The 17,070-nt window shown below is 35.3% G+C and overlaps 2 protein-coding genes across 6 annotated transcripts; one reads left to right on the forward strand and one right to left on the reverse strand.

Moving 5' to 3' along the window:
- Positions 1-1,275: 1,275 nt before the first annotated feature.
- On the reverse strand, positions 1,276-6,319 carry LOC110272445 (uncharacterized). Its single transcript, XM_052254312.1, has 11 exons — positions 6,314-6,319; positions 6,026-6,163; positions 5,093-5,143; positions 4,569-4,620; positions 4,353-4,432; positions 4,192-4,267; positions 3,933-4,013; positions 3,170-3,239; positions 2,634-2,707; positions 2,072-2,152; positions 1,276-1,866 (listed from the first exon to the last, which is right to left on the reverse strand). Exons 1-8 carry the CDS (start codon positions 6,317-6,319, stop codon positions 3,172-3,174), a joined length of 552 nt encoding a protein of 183 aa, XP_052110272.1. The 3' UTR covers positions 1,276-1,866; positions 2,072-2,152; positions 2,634-2,707; positions 3,170-3,171.
- Positions 6,320-11,801: 5,482 nt separating this feature from the next.
- LOC107466737 (uncharacterized) lies at positions 11,802-15,735 on the forward strand. Of its 5 annotated transcripts, none has more exons than XM_052254787.1 (9): positions 11,802-12,383; positions 12,581-12,638; positions 12,884-13,006; positions 13,090-13,147; positions 13,281-13,354; positions 13,669-13,757; positions 13,840-13,919; positions 14,038-14,598; positions 15,533-15,735. In XM_052254787.1, the coding sequence occupies exons 1-7, from the start codon at positions 12,358-12,360 to the stop codon at positions 13,907-13,909; spliced, it is 498 nt and encodes a 165-aa protein (XP_052110747.1). In that variant the 5' UTR covers positions 11,802-12,357; the 3' UTR covers positions 13,910-13,919; positions 14,038-14,598; positions 15,533-15,735. The 5 variants fall into 5 exon arrangements, with proteins under 5 accessions (XP_052110747.1, XP_015941232.1, XP_052110748.1 ...); XM_016085746.3 differs by having other exon boundaries at positions 14,219-14,598; XM_052254788.1 differs by having other exon boundaries at positions 14,295-14,598.
- Positions 15,736-17,070: the final 1,335 nt, after the last annotated feature.

Here is a 17,070-nt window from a genome sequence, read left to right on the forward strand (position 1 = left end):
TGAACGCGCGTGACTGACAACCACTTCCGTTCTACTTTAGGCCGGGCGCATATCTCTTAGATTCCCCAACAAAATCTTCGTAGACTTATCTGAAATTCCCACCATTGTTTTACATAAGTATTTCTATCCCTTTTTATTTTCTATTTATTTATTAATTTTCGAACTCACCATAAACCAATTTAATCTGCCTAACTGAGATTTACAAGGTGACCATAGCTTGCTTCATACCAACAATCTCTGTGGGATCGACCCTTACTCACGTAAGGTATTACTTGGATGACCCAGTACACTTGCTGGTAAAGTTGAATGAAGTTGTGATCATAAATTCCAATAGAGCCAATTTTTAAATCTCATGCAAATACAAAGAGGATCACAATTTCGTCCACCAATGTACACTCCAATTTGAGTTCCATGTGAAATCCTGATCCTTCTATCCAATTCTGACATGATTCAGCAGTCAGAGCACTGAGCTGGCGGTACCACTTTCACGTAGGATGCCCAAACAACATCATTGTGCTTGTAGGGTGTGAATGAATTAGAATGGTGTCGTATTGTGATGGAGGGGAAGTAAAATGTTTCTTGGGGAAGGGTTGATCATTCGTTAGTCTTTCTTCTACTTCTCTTCAAACGTTTCTTCTCCCTTTCGTCCAGAGAATGTGGTCACAGTAGGGCACGTCTTCGTAAGCAATTTTCTGAGTTCATTGGCAGGAGAAGGAAGGACGCCAACCGTAGGAAGTTAGTGAACCCACTACAAAAGAATCTGGTAAAAATGGCGGTTTGAACCGCCATTATTACCATGTATGGCGGTTTCGAAAAACGCCATAATTAAGAGCGCCATTTTGGTTATTACGGCGGTTTTTTGAAAACTGCCACAATTTCCTGTGGTTAAAATGGCTGTTTTCTGCTGGGTTAAAACGGTGGTTCAAACCGCCGTTATTTCCAGGTTAAAACGGCGGTTTAAAGGTGGGTTAAAATGGCGGTTTAAACCATCGTTATTACCCTCACAGAGTGGCATTTTATTCGGTTAAAATGGCGGTTTAAACCACCATTATTTTCCTCACAGAGTGGCATTTTGATCGGATAAAATGGCATTTTTGAACCGCCGTTTTTACCCTTACAGAGTGACTTTTGTTTGCTTACAATGTCATTTTTGAAATGCCGTTTTAACTCTAACAATGACATTTTTTTATCATTTAAAAATGCAGTTTCAACCATCTTTTTTACTATGTTAAACAAACAATATTTTGTTTAAAATGTTACAATAACAAAATATCATAATCCATAAATAAAATATTATGTAACTCATAAAATATTAAACAAAATATATAGTATTTTAGTATTGAAAATCAAAAGTAATAACTCCTATACAAATAAACTAGCAAGGATACTTCTCACTAAAATACAACATGCCTCTAAAAAGATTTGAGGAGCCTTTCTCTTGTTTAACAGAAAATTCATCAGACCAACCTTGCGAATTTGACTATTGGGAAGATCTTCATATGCATCTGACTGCTTTGAGGCAGAAGCAGACTTTGACTCTAGTGATGCTGCAGATTGTTGATGACTTTGAGATGGTGATGCCTTCTTTTTAGCTAAATAAGGTTTTGGAATCAATTTTCCTGATTTAATTGCAGACAGAACATTCCTTTTCAGTAAAGTGCCATGTGGACCAGAGGCATTTATTGTCGATGCATCCATTCCATATTCCGAAATTAGCAACTTTGCAGATGGGCTAATTCTTTTTGAACTAGTTTTCTGTGGTTTCACCTCAGTTTTAGTATCATGTTTGGTGATCTGCTCATTTTTGCTTGCAGATCTGCTACCACTAGAATTCTTTACAACTTTAATATCACCTGCATCTTCAACCTTGCATTACACCAAGTACCATTAAGTATTTTTATAATCCAGTGCATGTTATGAAAAAAGAGAAAGGACAAACGAACCAACACGTAGATAAAATATTGTTAGAAGCTTCCTTTCATGGGAACAGGAACAAAATGTTAAGATCCTACTCTTACATAAATATACTTTATGTTGAATTTAAGTTACAAAAAAGAATTTCCAGACTTACTGTTATTGCAATAGGTTGTCCAACTGCCACTTCTTTTGAACCTTCTGGTGCAAGTATCTTAGCCAAGTATCTAGAACCCAGCTGATAGGCATGAGTAAAAATAAAGCATGTTTGATAGATCAGAATAAATAAATAAATAAATGTTTGTAAAATTTGTGCTAGAAGTTTGGTCTGTAAACAGAAAACAGATAATAATAATAATAATAAATAAAAATAAAAATAAAAAGATATACATATGGAAGGGATTGTAATGTAATCTACCACAAATTGCATAAATGAACGAGACTAGAGACAATTCCCAGGACTCACTTTTATGGAACTGTATCTTACTGATTGATGAAAACTAATTAGTACCAGGCATGTCCGTAAAAGGTACAATGTCTGATTTGCTAAGCATATTACACTGCTCAAATCTTTACTATTTTAGAAAATTATTTAGAAGCATCTTGGCCAAGAAACTTGTGTAAAATAATTTAGCATTTTGCAATGCACACAACCATAACATAAAAAAAAAGAATATTTACGTTAACCGTTTTCAGGATATGGAAAGAATATTTATTACCCTTCCTCCATACTTTCAAATTCCAGGGTAATTTTGTCTGTCTCTATCTCACATAATATGTCACCCACTTCAATCTGTTAGATGAATTATATGTAAATGCACAGCAGGCAAAAGAATATATGAATATTACCGAGCATTCATAACCTTTGGACTTATACTAAAATAAGCAACTTCATGACAAGTGAGTATAGTTGTATAGAAAGAGAATACACCTATGCCCAAGCCCAATTTGCAAGCTTACTTCAGGGGAAAAAAGAAAGAAAAAAAAGGTGCTATTTAAGACATCTAATGGTGTGTGTAATGATGGAGTAAATTGGAATTCAAATACAAGAAAATCATGGTTCAGATCATGTGAGGCAAATAGTAACTTCAAAAGTTCTTATATTATCATCATTCAAAATGAAACATAAAAAAAATTTTTATTCGGACAAAAAGGTATGAACGAAACAATTAAAATTAACCTTTCTCAGAATACAGAATGAATTCACTTTAGAGATGTATAATTTGCAATGATTTGAACTTAAAAGATTACTCACTGTTATTGCATTTGGTTGTCCAACTGGCACATCCTTTGAACCATCAAGTACCAATATCTTAGCAAGAAATCTGCGGGCATCATACAATTACTGCCAAGTTTTCTATGTATACAAATTTGCATGTCTCATGATCTAAGCTCTAGGGTAAAAGCTCAGTTTCCAATAATGCTTCTAATTTGTTACTAGTGCCCCCAAAAGAAACGGAACACACATTGATTTTTGAGATGATAACAAACTCTAATTTAAGCATTAGTACAAGTCATCCATAACTCATAAGGGAAATATGAAAAGAAGGATAAGAAAATTACCCCTCTTCAAGACTTTCAAATTCAAGTGTAGCCTTGTAAGAATATTAATACTTTCACAGAGACTCAATGACATGGTGTCATATGAAAAGGAAGAAAAAAAAGAGAATTCAATTCAATCAGTCACTTTTATATATACATACAACAATTCAGATTATCTAATTCCAATGGATTATAATTTAATTGACTTTCATTTTTATTAGATGCCAAACTCTGAATTAGATTTATAATTCGATTAATTTCCAATTTTTATTGATTCCAAACACACTCAAAAGGAAAGAAGCCTACAAATCTCACTCTGCAAAGACACTCCAGGATACTAAATCTTTTCAAGGAAAAGAGTTATTTATTCAGAAAAAAAAATGACAAAGATTAGCAAGAGCAAAAACATGATTTTATGTACAAACAATTACATGCAATTAAATGAAGACTAAGTTAAACTATAAATAATTACTCACTGTGAGTGGCCACCCCTTCAAAGTCAAATTGTTGCTGCCTTGATTTGATCCCGACAGAAGAAAAACTCCCGTTAACTAAATCTGTGCACGAGAATTGTGCAAAACATCATAAAACTTTCATCATTAAATACCAAAATATTCTCAATAGACAGGGTTAATAATAATTAACTGTAAAGAACATACAAGACAGGTACCAAATACCAGTTCAATGGAATAATAGAAACTAGTTACATTAGAAAAAGAACATGATCAGTAATACCAGGCATGCTTATTAGTGATCCTTCAGGCCCCGCAGCTCTGGGATTTAAAACCGGATTAATCTCACTCTTAATGTCCTGTTTCCAGATGACAAGTTAGAGGAAAGCAACTATCAACCAATGTAAGAAGTAACCAGAGAACACTCTAATAACAATAGCATACCAGAGTAGACCCTGGTAATTGTTGACTACGACCTTGGAACTTGTGGAGATATCGCACCAACAGCACCATGCAAAACTTGCCTAAATTCGAAAAATTTCAATGCAAATAAAGTCAACATCAACTGCTATAGAGAATACCATGATATAGAAAACATAATTAAATGCCAACAGAATGTGTGTGTGTGTGTGTTAATTTTCAAGGGTTTAAGAAAATCACCCTGCTGTTGCTGTTGCTGCTGCTGTTGCTCCCTAGCTTTAATTAATTGTGTCTGCAAAGTGAGTTTCAAAAAGTACCATAAAAGTCAAGGGTCTTTCAAATAAGAAAAAGTGATAAATTGATCACAGTTCATTTCAAGAAGGGAAATCAAGAGGTGTAATGGAAAAGTAAGGCTAAGTGGGAAATATTATTAAACAAGTAAACTAAGAAGTTGAGATATAACAGGTTCAAACACCTCGTAAAAAATGTAGAGACCCAAGAAGCCTACTAATCATCTATTCAATTTTTCTTTTCCTAAATTTGCTCATGCATTCAAAGTTGTCTGTAAGCAACCATTTATAGCTTGGTATTCTTGGGGATATGTGGTGCGGAATATGGACATTAATATCGTGGCATAAAATCTCAATCCTATTAAGAAAAAGAAGGCAGAAGTAAGAATACAGCAGCTAATCAATGCTATGGTAATTCACTCAAATTTGAGAGGAGCAAGGGCATAAAGAATTCATTAATAGCTTATCAGTTACCTTAGCTGGCAGAGAAGATATTCCAATATAGCTTAGATGGCAGAGAAGCCTCTGTAATTCATACTTAGTTACCTTATTTGAGAAATAGCCAGGCTCAATTGAAGGCCATTCAGGTTTTCATTAAATAAAGAAACTGAATTTATATAGTTATCAAGCTTATAGTACAAGTGAATTCAGAAATAGTACATTGATCCCCTATATGCATTGAAGCTAGGCATGGCTTAATAAATTCATTGCCTGATTGATTGATTGATGGTTCCCCTATGAACATTCTGATGGTAGCAATCTAAAATCAGATACAGGATAAGCAATTTTCTTAACAAAATTAAATTTGATAGCAAAATTAAATACAAAGCATCTAAAATTTTGAACACAAAAATCAATATTAAAGTGCCCATAAGAAACATGATTGGAGACCCAATGTGTTAGCAAAATGCACAAACAATACAATGAACATACACACAGGGATTCTGAACCAATAATAAAATAATGATATAAAAATTCAAGATGAACTTAACAACTTACAAGAGGAAAAACAACCACTACCAATATCTGTACTGCACCAATCTCAAGACATGTACCAATTATTGGGAAACCATAACTAAAATGAGGTTCATTATTAGCTACACAGAACGGAAAATCTAAGACACAAAACGATTAGGAAGAGTGATTGAAGTTTTTAGGAAAGTAATAGGTCATAGCTCCATATTTTTTAGTTAAAAATATAAAAATTAGGAAGAGTGATGCATGTAGACGGGAAGGAATCATGTGGAAAAATTAATCAGATAAGCTAAATTAATCACAACTTGTTGATTTTGGATTAGAATATATTGTTAACCTAAGAAATTGACGGCAGATCTGAGATCCGAAAGAAGACTATAGGTGAGAGCAGTTTACCTTCGAGATCTGAGATCTGAGATGAGTACAGCTTACCTTCGATTCCATTGAAGAGGAAGCGACGGTGGAAGAGGTAGCTACGGAGAGAGAGGATTGGAGGACGAGATGAGAAAGATCAGAGAAGAGGGAGATCAGAGATAGAAGGGAGAGCGAGCCGTCATCTGTTTCAATAACCTAGGGTTATTGTAAATTTTCATTTTATATGTGTGATAAACGGCGGTTCAAAACCGCCCTAATCACCAGAACCGCCACCAAATACAAAGCCAATTATGGCAACAACAAAAAATGCCATAATACCCGAATATTACGGCGGTTTTAAAAAACCGCCATAATATCAATGCCATTTTAAACCATTTTTTTTGTAGTGACCGGAGGATATCTTCATTGTGAGCATCAACAAGGTTAGCAATACAGTGAAGAGTTGAAGTTTAATTTTTTTGGGGTTTTCATTGATGGCTCTTCATTTGAGTTGTTGATTAAGGTGATTTCATCTTCGTTTAATTAGTGTTTTGTTGAGATTTCTATGTTGTAGATTTTTTGTGGTTACGATATTAGCATGGGTTTGGGTTGCTCTATTTTTTTTGATGTGTCAAACAGGGGATCTTTCCTCTAATGATACAGTTTTTTAGTTATGGCCAGAAGTTAGTATTGCATGTGTTTAATTTGTTTGTTTATGTATCTTGTAGATAGATGAAGTAATAGACGTTATGTTTCATCATGGAGGAACTTTTGAAACGGGTGTTGATGGAAAGATTTGGTACTACCCTGACAATAGAAACTGCCTAGGTGATGTTGAGGTGGACAGGCTGGATGTATTTTACCTGAGAAACTATTATAAGGAGCTAGGTTATGATAAAATGAAGGAAGTTTGGTGGCTTGTACCTAGAAAGAGCATAGGGGAGGGATTGAGAAAGTTAAACAGTGATTGATAAACCACTATTTTATGGTTTATCTTGTGCTCAATTAAGTGGTTTTTATCAACTCTTTACCTACTTATTCATATGATTTGCATGGTTTTACAATTCCTTCCTGATTTCGTGCTATGATTAAAAACATGCTTCTTTGGCTTTTATTTTCTTTTATTTAAATCCTCGCTTATTACCATTAGATGCCTTGATATGTATGTTAAGTGATTTCAGAGATTATAGGGCAGGAATGACTTAGAGGATGGAAAGGAAGCATGCAAAAGTGGAAGAAACACAAGAAGTTGAAGAAATTGCTAAGCTGTCCAGCTTGACCTCTTTGCACTCAAACGGTCATAACTTGAGCTATAGAGGTCCAAATGACGTGGTTCCACTTGCGTTGGAAAGCTAACGTTTGGGGCTTCGATTTGATATATAATTTACCATAATGTCCGTACAGGTAGGTAACACGAACGCGCACTCCACGCGGACACGTCGCATCTGCGAACCTCAATCCACGCAAACGCGTGGACAACGCCTCTGCGTCACTTTCCCGCAACCTGTACGTACCAAACTTTGAAATCAGCGATTTTTGGGCTGTTTTTGACCCAATTTTTGGCCCAGAAAGCACAGATTAAAGGCTGCAAAGTGGAGGAATGAAGAAGAGACTCAGAATTCACTTTCCATAATTTTAGATGTCGTTTTAGCGAGAGAGAGGCTCTGTCCTCTCTCTTAGGATTTAGGATTAGGATTTTTAGAAATTAGGATTTATTTCTTCTTCATCACAGTTTCAATATTCCTTTTACTTTATATTTCTCTTCTACTTTGAGATACTTTAATGCTTTTATTTATGTTTGATTTATGTTGCCCAATTGGCTTATGAATATTTTCCATGTTAGATTTGACTGCTTTGAATGTATGTTATTTGAGGTATTCCAGATATTTATGATTTTAATTTAGCTTTTTATATTATTGGCTTTAATTGATTAACTGGAAGCTCTTGAGTTATCAACTATTCATGATTGATTGTTATGTCGGCTAATTAACTGGAATTCCACTAACTCTAGTCTTTCCTTAGGAGTTGGCTAGGACTTGGGAAATCTAACCAATTGGTTCACTTGACTTTCCCTTGCTTACGCAAAGGTTAACTAAGTGGGATTAACTTCCATTCTCATAGGAGTAACTGGGATAGGACTTCCGAATTTTCATATCTTGCCAAGAGTTTATTTTATAGTTAAATTATTTATTTTATTTGTCATTTAATTTACTTGTTCCTCACTTTCAAAACCCCAATTTACAAAACCCATAACCAATAATAAGAACATACCTCCCTGCAATTCCTTGAGAAGATGACCCGAGGTTTAAATACTCGGTTATCAATTTTAAAGGGGTTTATTACTTGTGACAACCACAACGTTTGTAAGAAAGGTTGATTGCTTGGTTTAGTAACTATACTTACAACGAGAGTTTACTATAACTTCTAAACCATCAATCTTCAGTTCTTCAGTGATGCAGACCTAAGAGAGATGTGTCAAATAGGTTCACAAAATCAGGGGCTTGTTGATATCAATATTGAACATGAGGTTTCGTCACCTGAAATGATTCAAGGGAAGGAGGTTATGGTATACGTTGATGATCACGTAAGGGACCTTGGAACGCAAGCAAAGAAAAAAGCCGCAGCTGTCCCACACGATGGTGCCAGCCCAAATGATGAAAAAAATCCTACTATTAATGTTAGTCGACCTAGGGAGCAAGGCGTTAAAGCCTCAATTAAGGGTGTCATCACCTAGCCGTTACAGTGTCCAACGTGACAAGAAGGGTGTCATCTCAGCGCTCCATTTGCCTAATCATCACTGGAAAGAGTCGAGGGACCATATTGGTGCCCAAACTTGAATCTGGAGGATCAGTATAGGTAATTTTAAATTTTGGGGACCAAAATGAATAATCACGTGAATTTCAGGGATCAAAATGAGAATTTAGTCTAGAAGAATCATGATAACTACAACAACCTAAAATAGCTAACTTAGCACATAGAGAATTAAAAAAATGCAATGCAAAAGACTAATCAAATCATGTGGGACTTTATTTTTAAAGCCAATTCCACAAGGGATGAAATTAAATTGACAGAACTATTTGTTCATGATTATGAATAGAGGGAAAAAATCCTATATTCCCCGTCAAGAGTGTCACTCTTAATTTGAAGAAAAAAATGCTACTCCATTATGTCCCAATTTTTTCATGTATTGACCAAGAAAAATCTGATCGAATACTAAAAATTAGTTTATCGTGTTCAGTTTTCAAGTCAATTAGATTGCAACCAGTATGCAAAGCATAATATGAATAAATAAGACATGAGATAAATAAAATGGAACATACCCAGACATCCCTGTTGATAGGAAAAAAGAGCATTCTCCTCTTTACTGTCAAGGGAAACAAAACAACAATAATATACCAAAAAATCAGATCTTGTGCTACAAAGCTTTATAGCAAATATTTTCGTAATTTCCACAGAATAAACATTGCAGTACAAACATATGATAGTACCAGCTACTCATTAAGGACTTGACAAGAAAATCATCGCATGAGAAAAAGCTACGGTACAATGAGAGAATATATTTGAAAAAATAAACGATGAAATAACAGAACATGAACGAATCGGCAAAAGGGAGAGAGAAGGAATACCTGGAGGACGATTAATAGGTGCCGAATGAGTTTCCAGTGAGCCATAGAGAAAAATGCGAAAATCCTAAACGTTCTTATTCTTTTTTTTTGGGTAATTAAACGTTCTTATTTTTTGGGAGGGTGCGCCGACAGAGGCATCACCGATCAAAGTTTCCAGGAGTTGCAAAAGAGGGATAAAGGGATGCAAGAGAATGATAGAAGGTTGCAAGTTGAGAAAGGGCTACGAGCTGAAAGATGAAGATCGAATCTCAGTGACAAAGAGGGTTGCGAGATAAGAGGGCTGCGAGCTGAGAGAGGACTGCGAAGGTTTAGGGTTCTTGGTTGAGTTATGAAGAGGATTCGTGGGTTTGGGTTCTCACTTCTAAGTGATAGCTGTTTTAAGTGATGGATGTTTTGAAGAAGAAATTAAGTGTTTGAATGAGAAATTAAATTTCAAGTGGGAACTCTATTGTCACGCTTTTTTAGGTCCCAAATAATTAGAGGATATAGGCACGCTTTAAAAATATGCCCGTATCCTGACAAACTAGCCACGCTTTAAAAGCGTACCTGTTTCCCTCTATGGCCACGCTTTTGAAGCGTGGCAAAAAAAAAACGGTGGCCAAATCATAAATCAGTGGCCACTCGCATAAAAGCATGCCAAAATCCTTCTATAGCCATGCATGGCAAAAAAAAGCATGACCAAATCACAAATCAGTGTCTACCCTCATAAAAGCGTGGCCATTGACCACTTTTGGCCACGCTTATACAGCGTGACAAGAAAAAAGTATACCGATACGTCTTTTTTCTTGTAGTGCAGTGGCAGAGATGATCGTAGTGGGACGGCAGTTTTGAGCAGTCGCGATGATGGTAGTGACACGGCGGTGGGTGGACGAAGCAAGCGAGTCGCTTTTGTGGGAGTGAGGAAGGAGCTCAAGTGGAAGGAGATGCTGCTACTGAGAGTAGCTAAGTGCCTAAGGTTACTGTTTTCTTTTTTTTAATTGATCAAAACAACACCGTTTCTTTGTTAAAAGCAAAAATTGTCTGAATCCTGATTGAGTTCAACAAAAAAAAGGTTCTCAACCAGTTCAATGATTCAAAAACAATTTTTAAAATAGACGGTTATGCGTGTTAGTCAAACTGCTTTGTTTGCTGGTTTTCGGTTTGATCGATTCAATCGACTGATTCAAACCAGTTTTTAAAACTTTGAGTGAAAACAATAGATGTATAATTTGAATAATAATAAAGTATCAAAGACCAAACAGTCTATAACTTGAATTAAAAAATATCTTTTAAATACTTTATTGAAGTCGTTGGTAACTTTTTTAATGAGTCATTGGTAATTTTGTGATTTGTAGCCATCATGTAGTCATCAATAATGTTTTTAATGGTGTGAAATTTCATCCAATGGTGTGGGATTACACATTTTTTCTTTTGCTATTACATATTGACCAGAATTTAATAAAGTTGCTTGTCCCCTAAACTTTTCCTTTTAATAATTTATTGACGGTTAGACTGTTTGTAAAAATAGAATAAGTAGCTAATGTAGTTATTTCTCTTGTTTCTTTTATCATGGTATAATAACTTATTAATTATTTTGAGAGTAATATTGTTGTTATTTTAACTGTTGATTCAAGATATAACACTATTCATACGTGATATATGGTTATAGATATGAATAATTAAATCATTTTGAAGAGAAGGCTCCATATGAAAATTGGCTCATCCTTGGCCTGATCCATTGCATGTGGCTGTGGGTCGGGCTGCTAGTCAGAACTCTAAGGCCACAGTTATTCATGATAATTGGGATGGTAATGTCATTTTGGTTTAATTACTCTGTCGGTCCACTACAACATTTTTTAACTATTGCAACATATACTGCAAATAACACTAAAAAAATGTTATCTAAACTAACTAAAGACAACACTTAATATTTGTTACATAAAAATAAAGCTGTTACAACTTTTTTTTAACAACACTCCATAAATGTTCCTTTTTAATCAATTAAAGTACAAGTAAAAAGTGTTACTTTTGTAAATTAAACAGACAACATTTGTGATATTTATATATTACCCTTTATAAATGTTGTTTTTAAATTTTTAATAAACTTCTCATTATAAATGTTGCCAAAAATAAATTAAACTTTTTCTTCAAAAATTTTGACCTTCTCTCCAAATATTTTAACAAAAAATACTTTTTCCTTCTTTTAACTTAGCACAAAACACATCTTTGTAGTTTATATGTTATTTACTGATTCAAATCTAGAGTTCAAAACAAAATTCCAAGCCCTATTTTCGATTAGAAACCCTAACCCCAACCATTTCAAAATTTTATTGATGCGCGATTTTCCCTTGTTTGTTCGATTTCCTCATCGTTGCTTGTGAAGTTGTGTTCCTCTCTGCTCGTGTCGCCGTCGCGCTTGTCGCTGTTCGCGTGCCGTCGTGCTCGTCGCTACTCGCATCGGCGCATCTCCGTCGTGCTTGTTCGCTGCTCGCATCGTCGTCGTGTTCGTTGCTGCTCTGCGTTTCCTCATCGTTGCTTCTGAAGTTGTGTTACTCGCTGCTCACGTTGCCTTCGTGCTCGTCTCTGCTCACGAGCCGTCGTGCTTGTTGCTGCTCGTGCGCCTTCGTGCTCATCGCTCTGCATTTTGAACTTCTGAATTTTGCTCTGCTCGATTCCAATTTGCTCGCCTTCTTCTACTTGCGACGTTTTTCTTAGCCCCTGGCTAGGTGCTGATATGCTTTGCTCCCCCGTGGTGCTCGTGCTCTTTCCATCACAGATAGTCTCCTTGCTTTACTCAGCTTTGTTATGGCTGAAGTTGATGAGAAATTCTGGTAATGATAATTTTTCTTCATTGATGAGAAATGATTGTTTAATTAATTATGATCCTATTAAATCACTGTAATGTTTTATTGTTATTGTGTATTTGCCTGCTTGTGCTTTAATCACTAAATGATGTCAATTTTAGGGCTTGGAATTTAATTATTGTTGGTGGAATCTCAATTTAGGGAACTTAACATTAGATTCACAGTTGTTGTAGGTGTTGGAGTTGGCTGAGAATGCTTCCGGTTCAATCAATTTGCTGCCAGGTTTTTCACAATGCTTCCAATTATCTTCACTTTTTCTTTTTCGTACATGTCTCTGTTTCTTGTATTTTGAGTCTCTGTCCTTGCTGTCTCTAAGTATTTTGGTTATTTTAAAGAAAACTCATGTTATTTCAATGGATTCAATACATGCTTGTGGAGTTGACATTTGACTTACTTGCATTGCTATTTAATCAAAGTTTTACTTGGAAAATGTTTTTATACTCTGTTGTGGATTTATTTATATACAGAGTCATGATAATTGCTTGGCTGATTTATCTGGAGCATTGCATTGTGATGCTGTTATGAATTTCAAGTTCTCTAGAACTAAGTGTTATCCAGCAGCTGCTGCAAAAAACCGTCACCTATGTGAGGTTGCTTTCATTTTTTATTATTTTTTATATTTATTTGTCGTTTTGGCCTAGTTCTACCTAATTTATATCCATATTTTGTCCAGAGTCTTGCTGACAGTTGCTTTCCCATAAGCCAGGGGCCATCAGCAAGCCGTCTTCATGGTATACTTGTGTTTTTTAATTTTAGTTCCCCTAGTTTACTCTTGTTATACCATTTTGGTGTTTATTGTAACCCATTTCCCCAAAAATAAATTTGAGATGTGTTTCTTATAGTGCTCTTTTGGTTTGATGGCAGAATTGTTTATACACCAGTTTTGTGATGCTTACACCTGCTCAGGGAAACAGAAGCCTTTCTCTAGAGGAGGCAAGGTATGGCCCAATTCAAAATGTTAATGTATAATAAGCTTATCATTTGTTAAAAACTTGTCATTGCTGACTTTTAGCAATAAAGGGATATCTATAAAATTCGTCGGGTAGATGATCTACATTGGGCTATGGGTCATGTCATTAAAAAAATTCCATGCAAAAGGTTTAGGCATTCTCTTTTTTTTTTCCCGTTTTCAGTTCATCATGCAACAATTTCTGAAGATTTTATATAGCCAATTTATCATCACAGTGATCAGTGAACACATATCATATAGGACATGCCTGCTGTTTATTAAACTTGGTATTTTTCTCTGCAGGAGCAAAGTAGTTTCTTCCGCCTGGCTGCTGGAGCATTGATCTTGGTGCTACTTCCTGTGTTCTATCTTTTTCTTTATCTTGTTCAAAGGTACCTTTACATTTCTATATCTTTATCTTGTTAATCAAGGTTTTGCACCGTTAGTTCCTAACATTATTGGGGGAAGTTGCAGTGATATGAAGGGTCGAACTCAGGAGCTTCGTCGCATCTCAAAAGCAGGATGGAAAGGCAAGCCGTCATGAGTCATGAATGGTAAATGTTTATATCCCTTATAAAGATAGCTTATCGAGTTATCGCAAGACAGAATGGGCTGTATACTGATAAAATTCAATATCATAATGAATTGTACACTTTAACTTCCCGCTTGTAGTGTCCTTCATGGACAATTCTACAATTCCTAAAGACAAGAAACTGGAGATCTACACTGCAAAATAAAAAAAGAGTAACTAGTAAGTGTCCAACAGAGAAGAGTTGAATCTAATAAGAAAGCTGAGGTTGGTTGTGTGTTATGAAGTTAGAGGGTACTGAGATTTTGAAGTGCAACTATGCAGCAAGAAACATCCCCAGAGGTGTGGTCCTGTTACCCTTCACTCTTGTTGTGATAGTGCTCCTCTTTCCTCTCCTCAGAACCTTGAATATATCAGCTTCTAAGATATTTGCCACAAGCTTTGAATCTAAAGAAGTAACAAGAAGGACTAGTTGCAATGTTTTCTCTGGGAACTAGACTCCTTATCTGAAGGGACCGTGCTACAGCAATGAGACATGCCCTTTCATATTTGACAAGCAGAATTGCCTTCTACATGGAAGACCTGACAGGGAGTTTCTTCAATGGAGATGGAAACCTAATGAGTGTCAGCTTCCTCTCTTTGATGCTACTCAGTTCTTGAAGATGGTCAAAGGGAAGTCAATGGCCTTTGTTGGGGACAGTTCTGTAAGTAATTAATTTTACTCTTTAATTTTGAGCTTAATCAAAAAACCAGTCTATTATACCTCGATTCTTCCCCCAGTTCCGTCTTGTTTTGTTTCAGTTCTTGAAGTGTATGAAGGGGGATACACTGACCAAGAAACATTAATTTTAACTTTTATATATGTTGCTAACTAGCTTGAATCTAGTACAGTAGTTCTCACATACTTGATTACAGCTGATGAAAGACTCCAGAAGTCTCGGGCAATTATCCTGCGACATGAACTTAATATTAACTAGTAATTAACCTATGAAATTCCTAGACATGAACATAAAAGTGAAAGTTTTTATGTGACAAATTTTGCCATGACTTAATGCTTCTAATTAAGTTTTTTTGTGATAATAATGTGTGACACTGGGCCTGCCATCATAGTTAATAACACATCACAGTTGTAATTTTCCAGAGGTTAGGACTAGCCATGTCCTTGGCTGACTTTCAATTTTAATTTTATGAATTATTGGCATTACTGTTGGACTGTTATCTTTTAAGGAAATTTCAAATTGTTTTCTTATTCTCATTTAGATTGAATCTAGTGCCTAATGCTGACTGTTATTTGTTAGATATCTCATGGTTTTAATCATAAATTGGTTGATGCCTTGACTAGTTTCCTTGTAAAAAGTTACTAACGAGAATGCTTGAACATATTAAAAGTTCATCCAACGGAAATGCAGTTATATACATGGGATTAAATTTGCTTTCATGAGAAGACCCAGACCCATTCAATTTATCCATTCATTCACACTCATGATATTTATATGTTGTTAGGAACATTAGAATGAGTTTTTTAGACCTATTTATTGCTTTTATATCTATGTATTTAATATTATAAAAAAATTCTATTATTATAATTTTTCAGTTTTAATGATAAGTTGCTTATTTTTTGTTGTGTATTATTTGCAGATTTAGCATATGGGACAAGTCAAGCATGGATATAAAATATGCAAGTAGATTGATATCTTTTTGATAAATATTAATTACTATTTTGTTATGACAATTATTGTTAGACAAGAATTTTATTATTTTGTTGAGAATTATTGATGAACATGTATTTAAAATACTAATTGAACTTTTAAATATCTATTTTAATTAGAATTTTATTATTAGTTATTTTGTCTCTTTTATAATTTTTTTCTATTGTGCACAAATTTATTTATTAATTAAAATAATTACACATGTATGAACAAAAAATTTTATTATAAATTTTAATTTTTTGTATTTTTATTACAAAAGTAATTTTTATTTTTATTAAAAAGGTAACCTTTTTATTAGTTGCATATTTTGAATATTAGACAACACTTGTATGGTTGAATATATAAAAGAAAAAGCAACACTTGTATAGGTTGCATATCCAAAAGAAAAAGCAACGTTTGTATGGGTTGCATATTCAAAAGAAAAGACAATGCTTTAAAAGGTCGCATATTCAAAACTAATAGGCTAACACTTTAAAGTATTGCAAATTCAAACTTATAAGTAACACATAAAAGGGTTGAATTTTATTGCAAATAGGCAACATTTTTTAGTAGTGGTCAAAATATGAGAAAAGACAATATTGTAAAAGTGTTGTCTCAAACACATCTTTGAAGTGTTGTTGTTTTTCAACCTAAGGTAACACTTTTCAAGTGTTGCTCTCAAAAGCGTTGCTTTTGAAACAAAAAAGTGTTGCCTTGATCTAAGGCAACGGCTACATATGCAACGCCGCCCAAAAACGTTGCCTTAGGTCTAAAAGTGTTGCCATAGATCAAAAGCAACATTTTGTCAGCCTTTAGACAACACTTTTTAAATGTTGCCTCAATTTAAAAATGTTGTAGTGGTCCCTATAGTTTCACGAAATTTTCAATTAGGTCCCTATACTTTTTTTCTTTTCAATTGGGCCCTATATGTTAATTTTTTTTAATTAAATCCCTACCGTGACAAAAACGTCTAAAATAACAGAATATTCTCTTAAAAATGAATATTCTCTTTTTGAAGATAACAGGACACTCTTATATTTTAAAATTCCAAAAAACCCCTTCTCACTTGACTCCCACACTCCCATCCTTAGCCAAGTGACCCCCCACACTCCCATATCTTTAGCCCTAACCTCTCATCGAGCTCTCTCCGGATCTGCCGCACGGTGCCCTCTCGCCGCGCTTCCTCCTCTCAACGTCCCTGTCATGCCTCATCCCTTGTATTTCGCTGCGCCTCTGTCCCTCTCTCCCTCGCCGTGTCTCGCCTCCGTGCCTCCGTGCTTCCATGCTTCCCTCGCCTCGCCGCGCCGTGCCTTCGTCCCTCCCTCACTTGCGCCTGCCCTCCATCCCTTGTGCCTGGTTTCGCTGCCTCGTGCCTACTCCCGTGGCTTCCATTTCAGACAGAGCCCAGGACTAGGTTGGATGCAGGGACTTAGGGGGTTGGCCTTAGGTATTGCATTTCGGCTACAGTGGCTTGTCCGGATCGACTTC

This window comes from Arachis duranensis, chromosome 9 (genome assembly GCF_000817695.3).
Source record: "Arachis duranensis cultivar V14167 chromosome 9, aradu.V14167.gnm2.J7QH, whole genome shotgun sequence".
In the NCBI taxonomy this organism is placed as follows: domain Eukaryota; kingdom Viridiplantae; phylum Streptophyta; class Magnoliopsida; order Fabales; family Fabaceae; genus Arachis; species Arachis duranensis.

What these genes read in the sequence shown, in the direction of transcription:
- LOC110272445 (XM_052254312.1), bottom strand. An exon ending in TATCTTCTCTGCCAGCTAAG is followed by an intron (nt 4,621 to 5,092) that starts GTAACTGATAAG and finishes CTCACTTTGCAG; the next exon opens with ACACAATTAATTAAAGCTAG. An exon ending in AATTACCAGGGTCTACTCTG is followed by an intron (nt 4,268 to 4,352) that starts GTATGCTATTGT and finishes ATCTGGAAACAG; the next exon opens with GACATTAAGAGTGAGATTAA.
- LOC107466737 (XM_052254787.1), top strand. Translation starts at nt 12,358, where the DNA reads ATGGCTGAAGTTGATGAGAAATTCTG. An exon ending in ATCAGCAAGCCGTCTTCATG is followed by an intron (nt 13,148 to 13,280) that starts GTATACTTGTGT and finishes GTTTGATGGCAG; the next exon opens with AATTGTTTATACACCAGTTT. An exon ending in TTTCTTTATCTTGTTCAAAG is followed by an intron (nt 13,758 to 13,839) that starts GTACCTTTACAT and finishes GGGAAGTTGCAG; the next exon opens with TGATATGAAGGGTCGAACTC.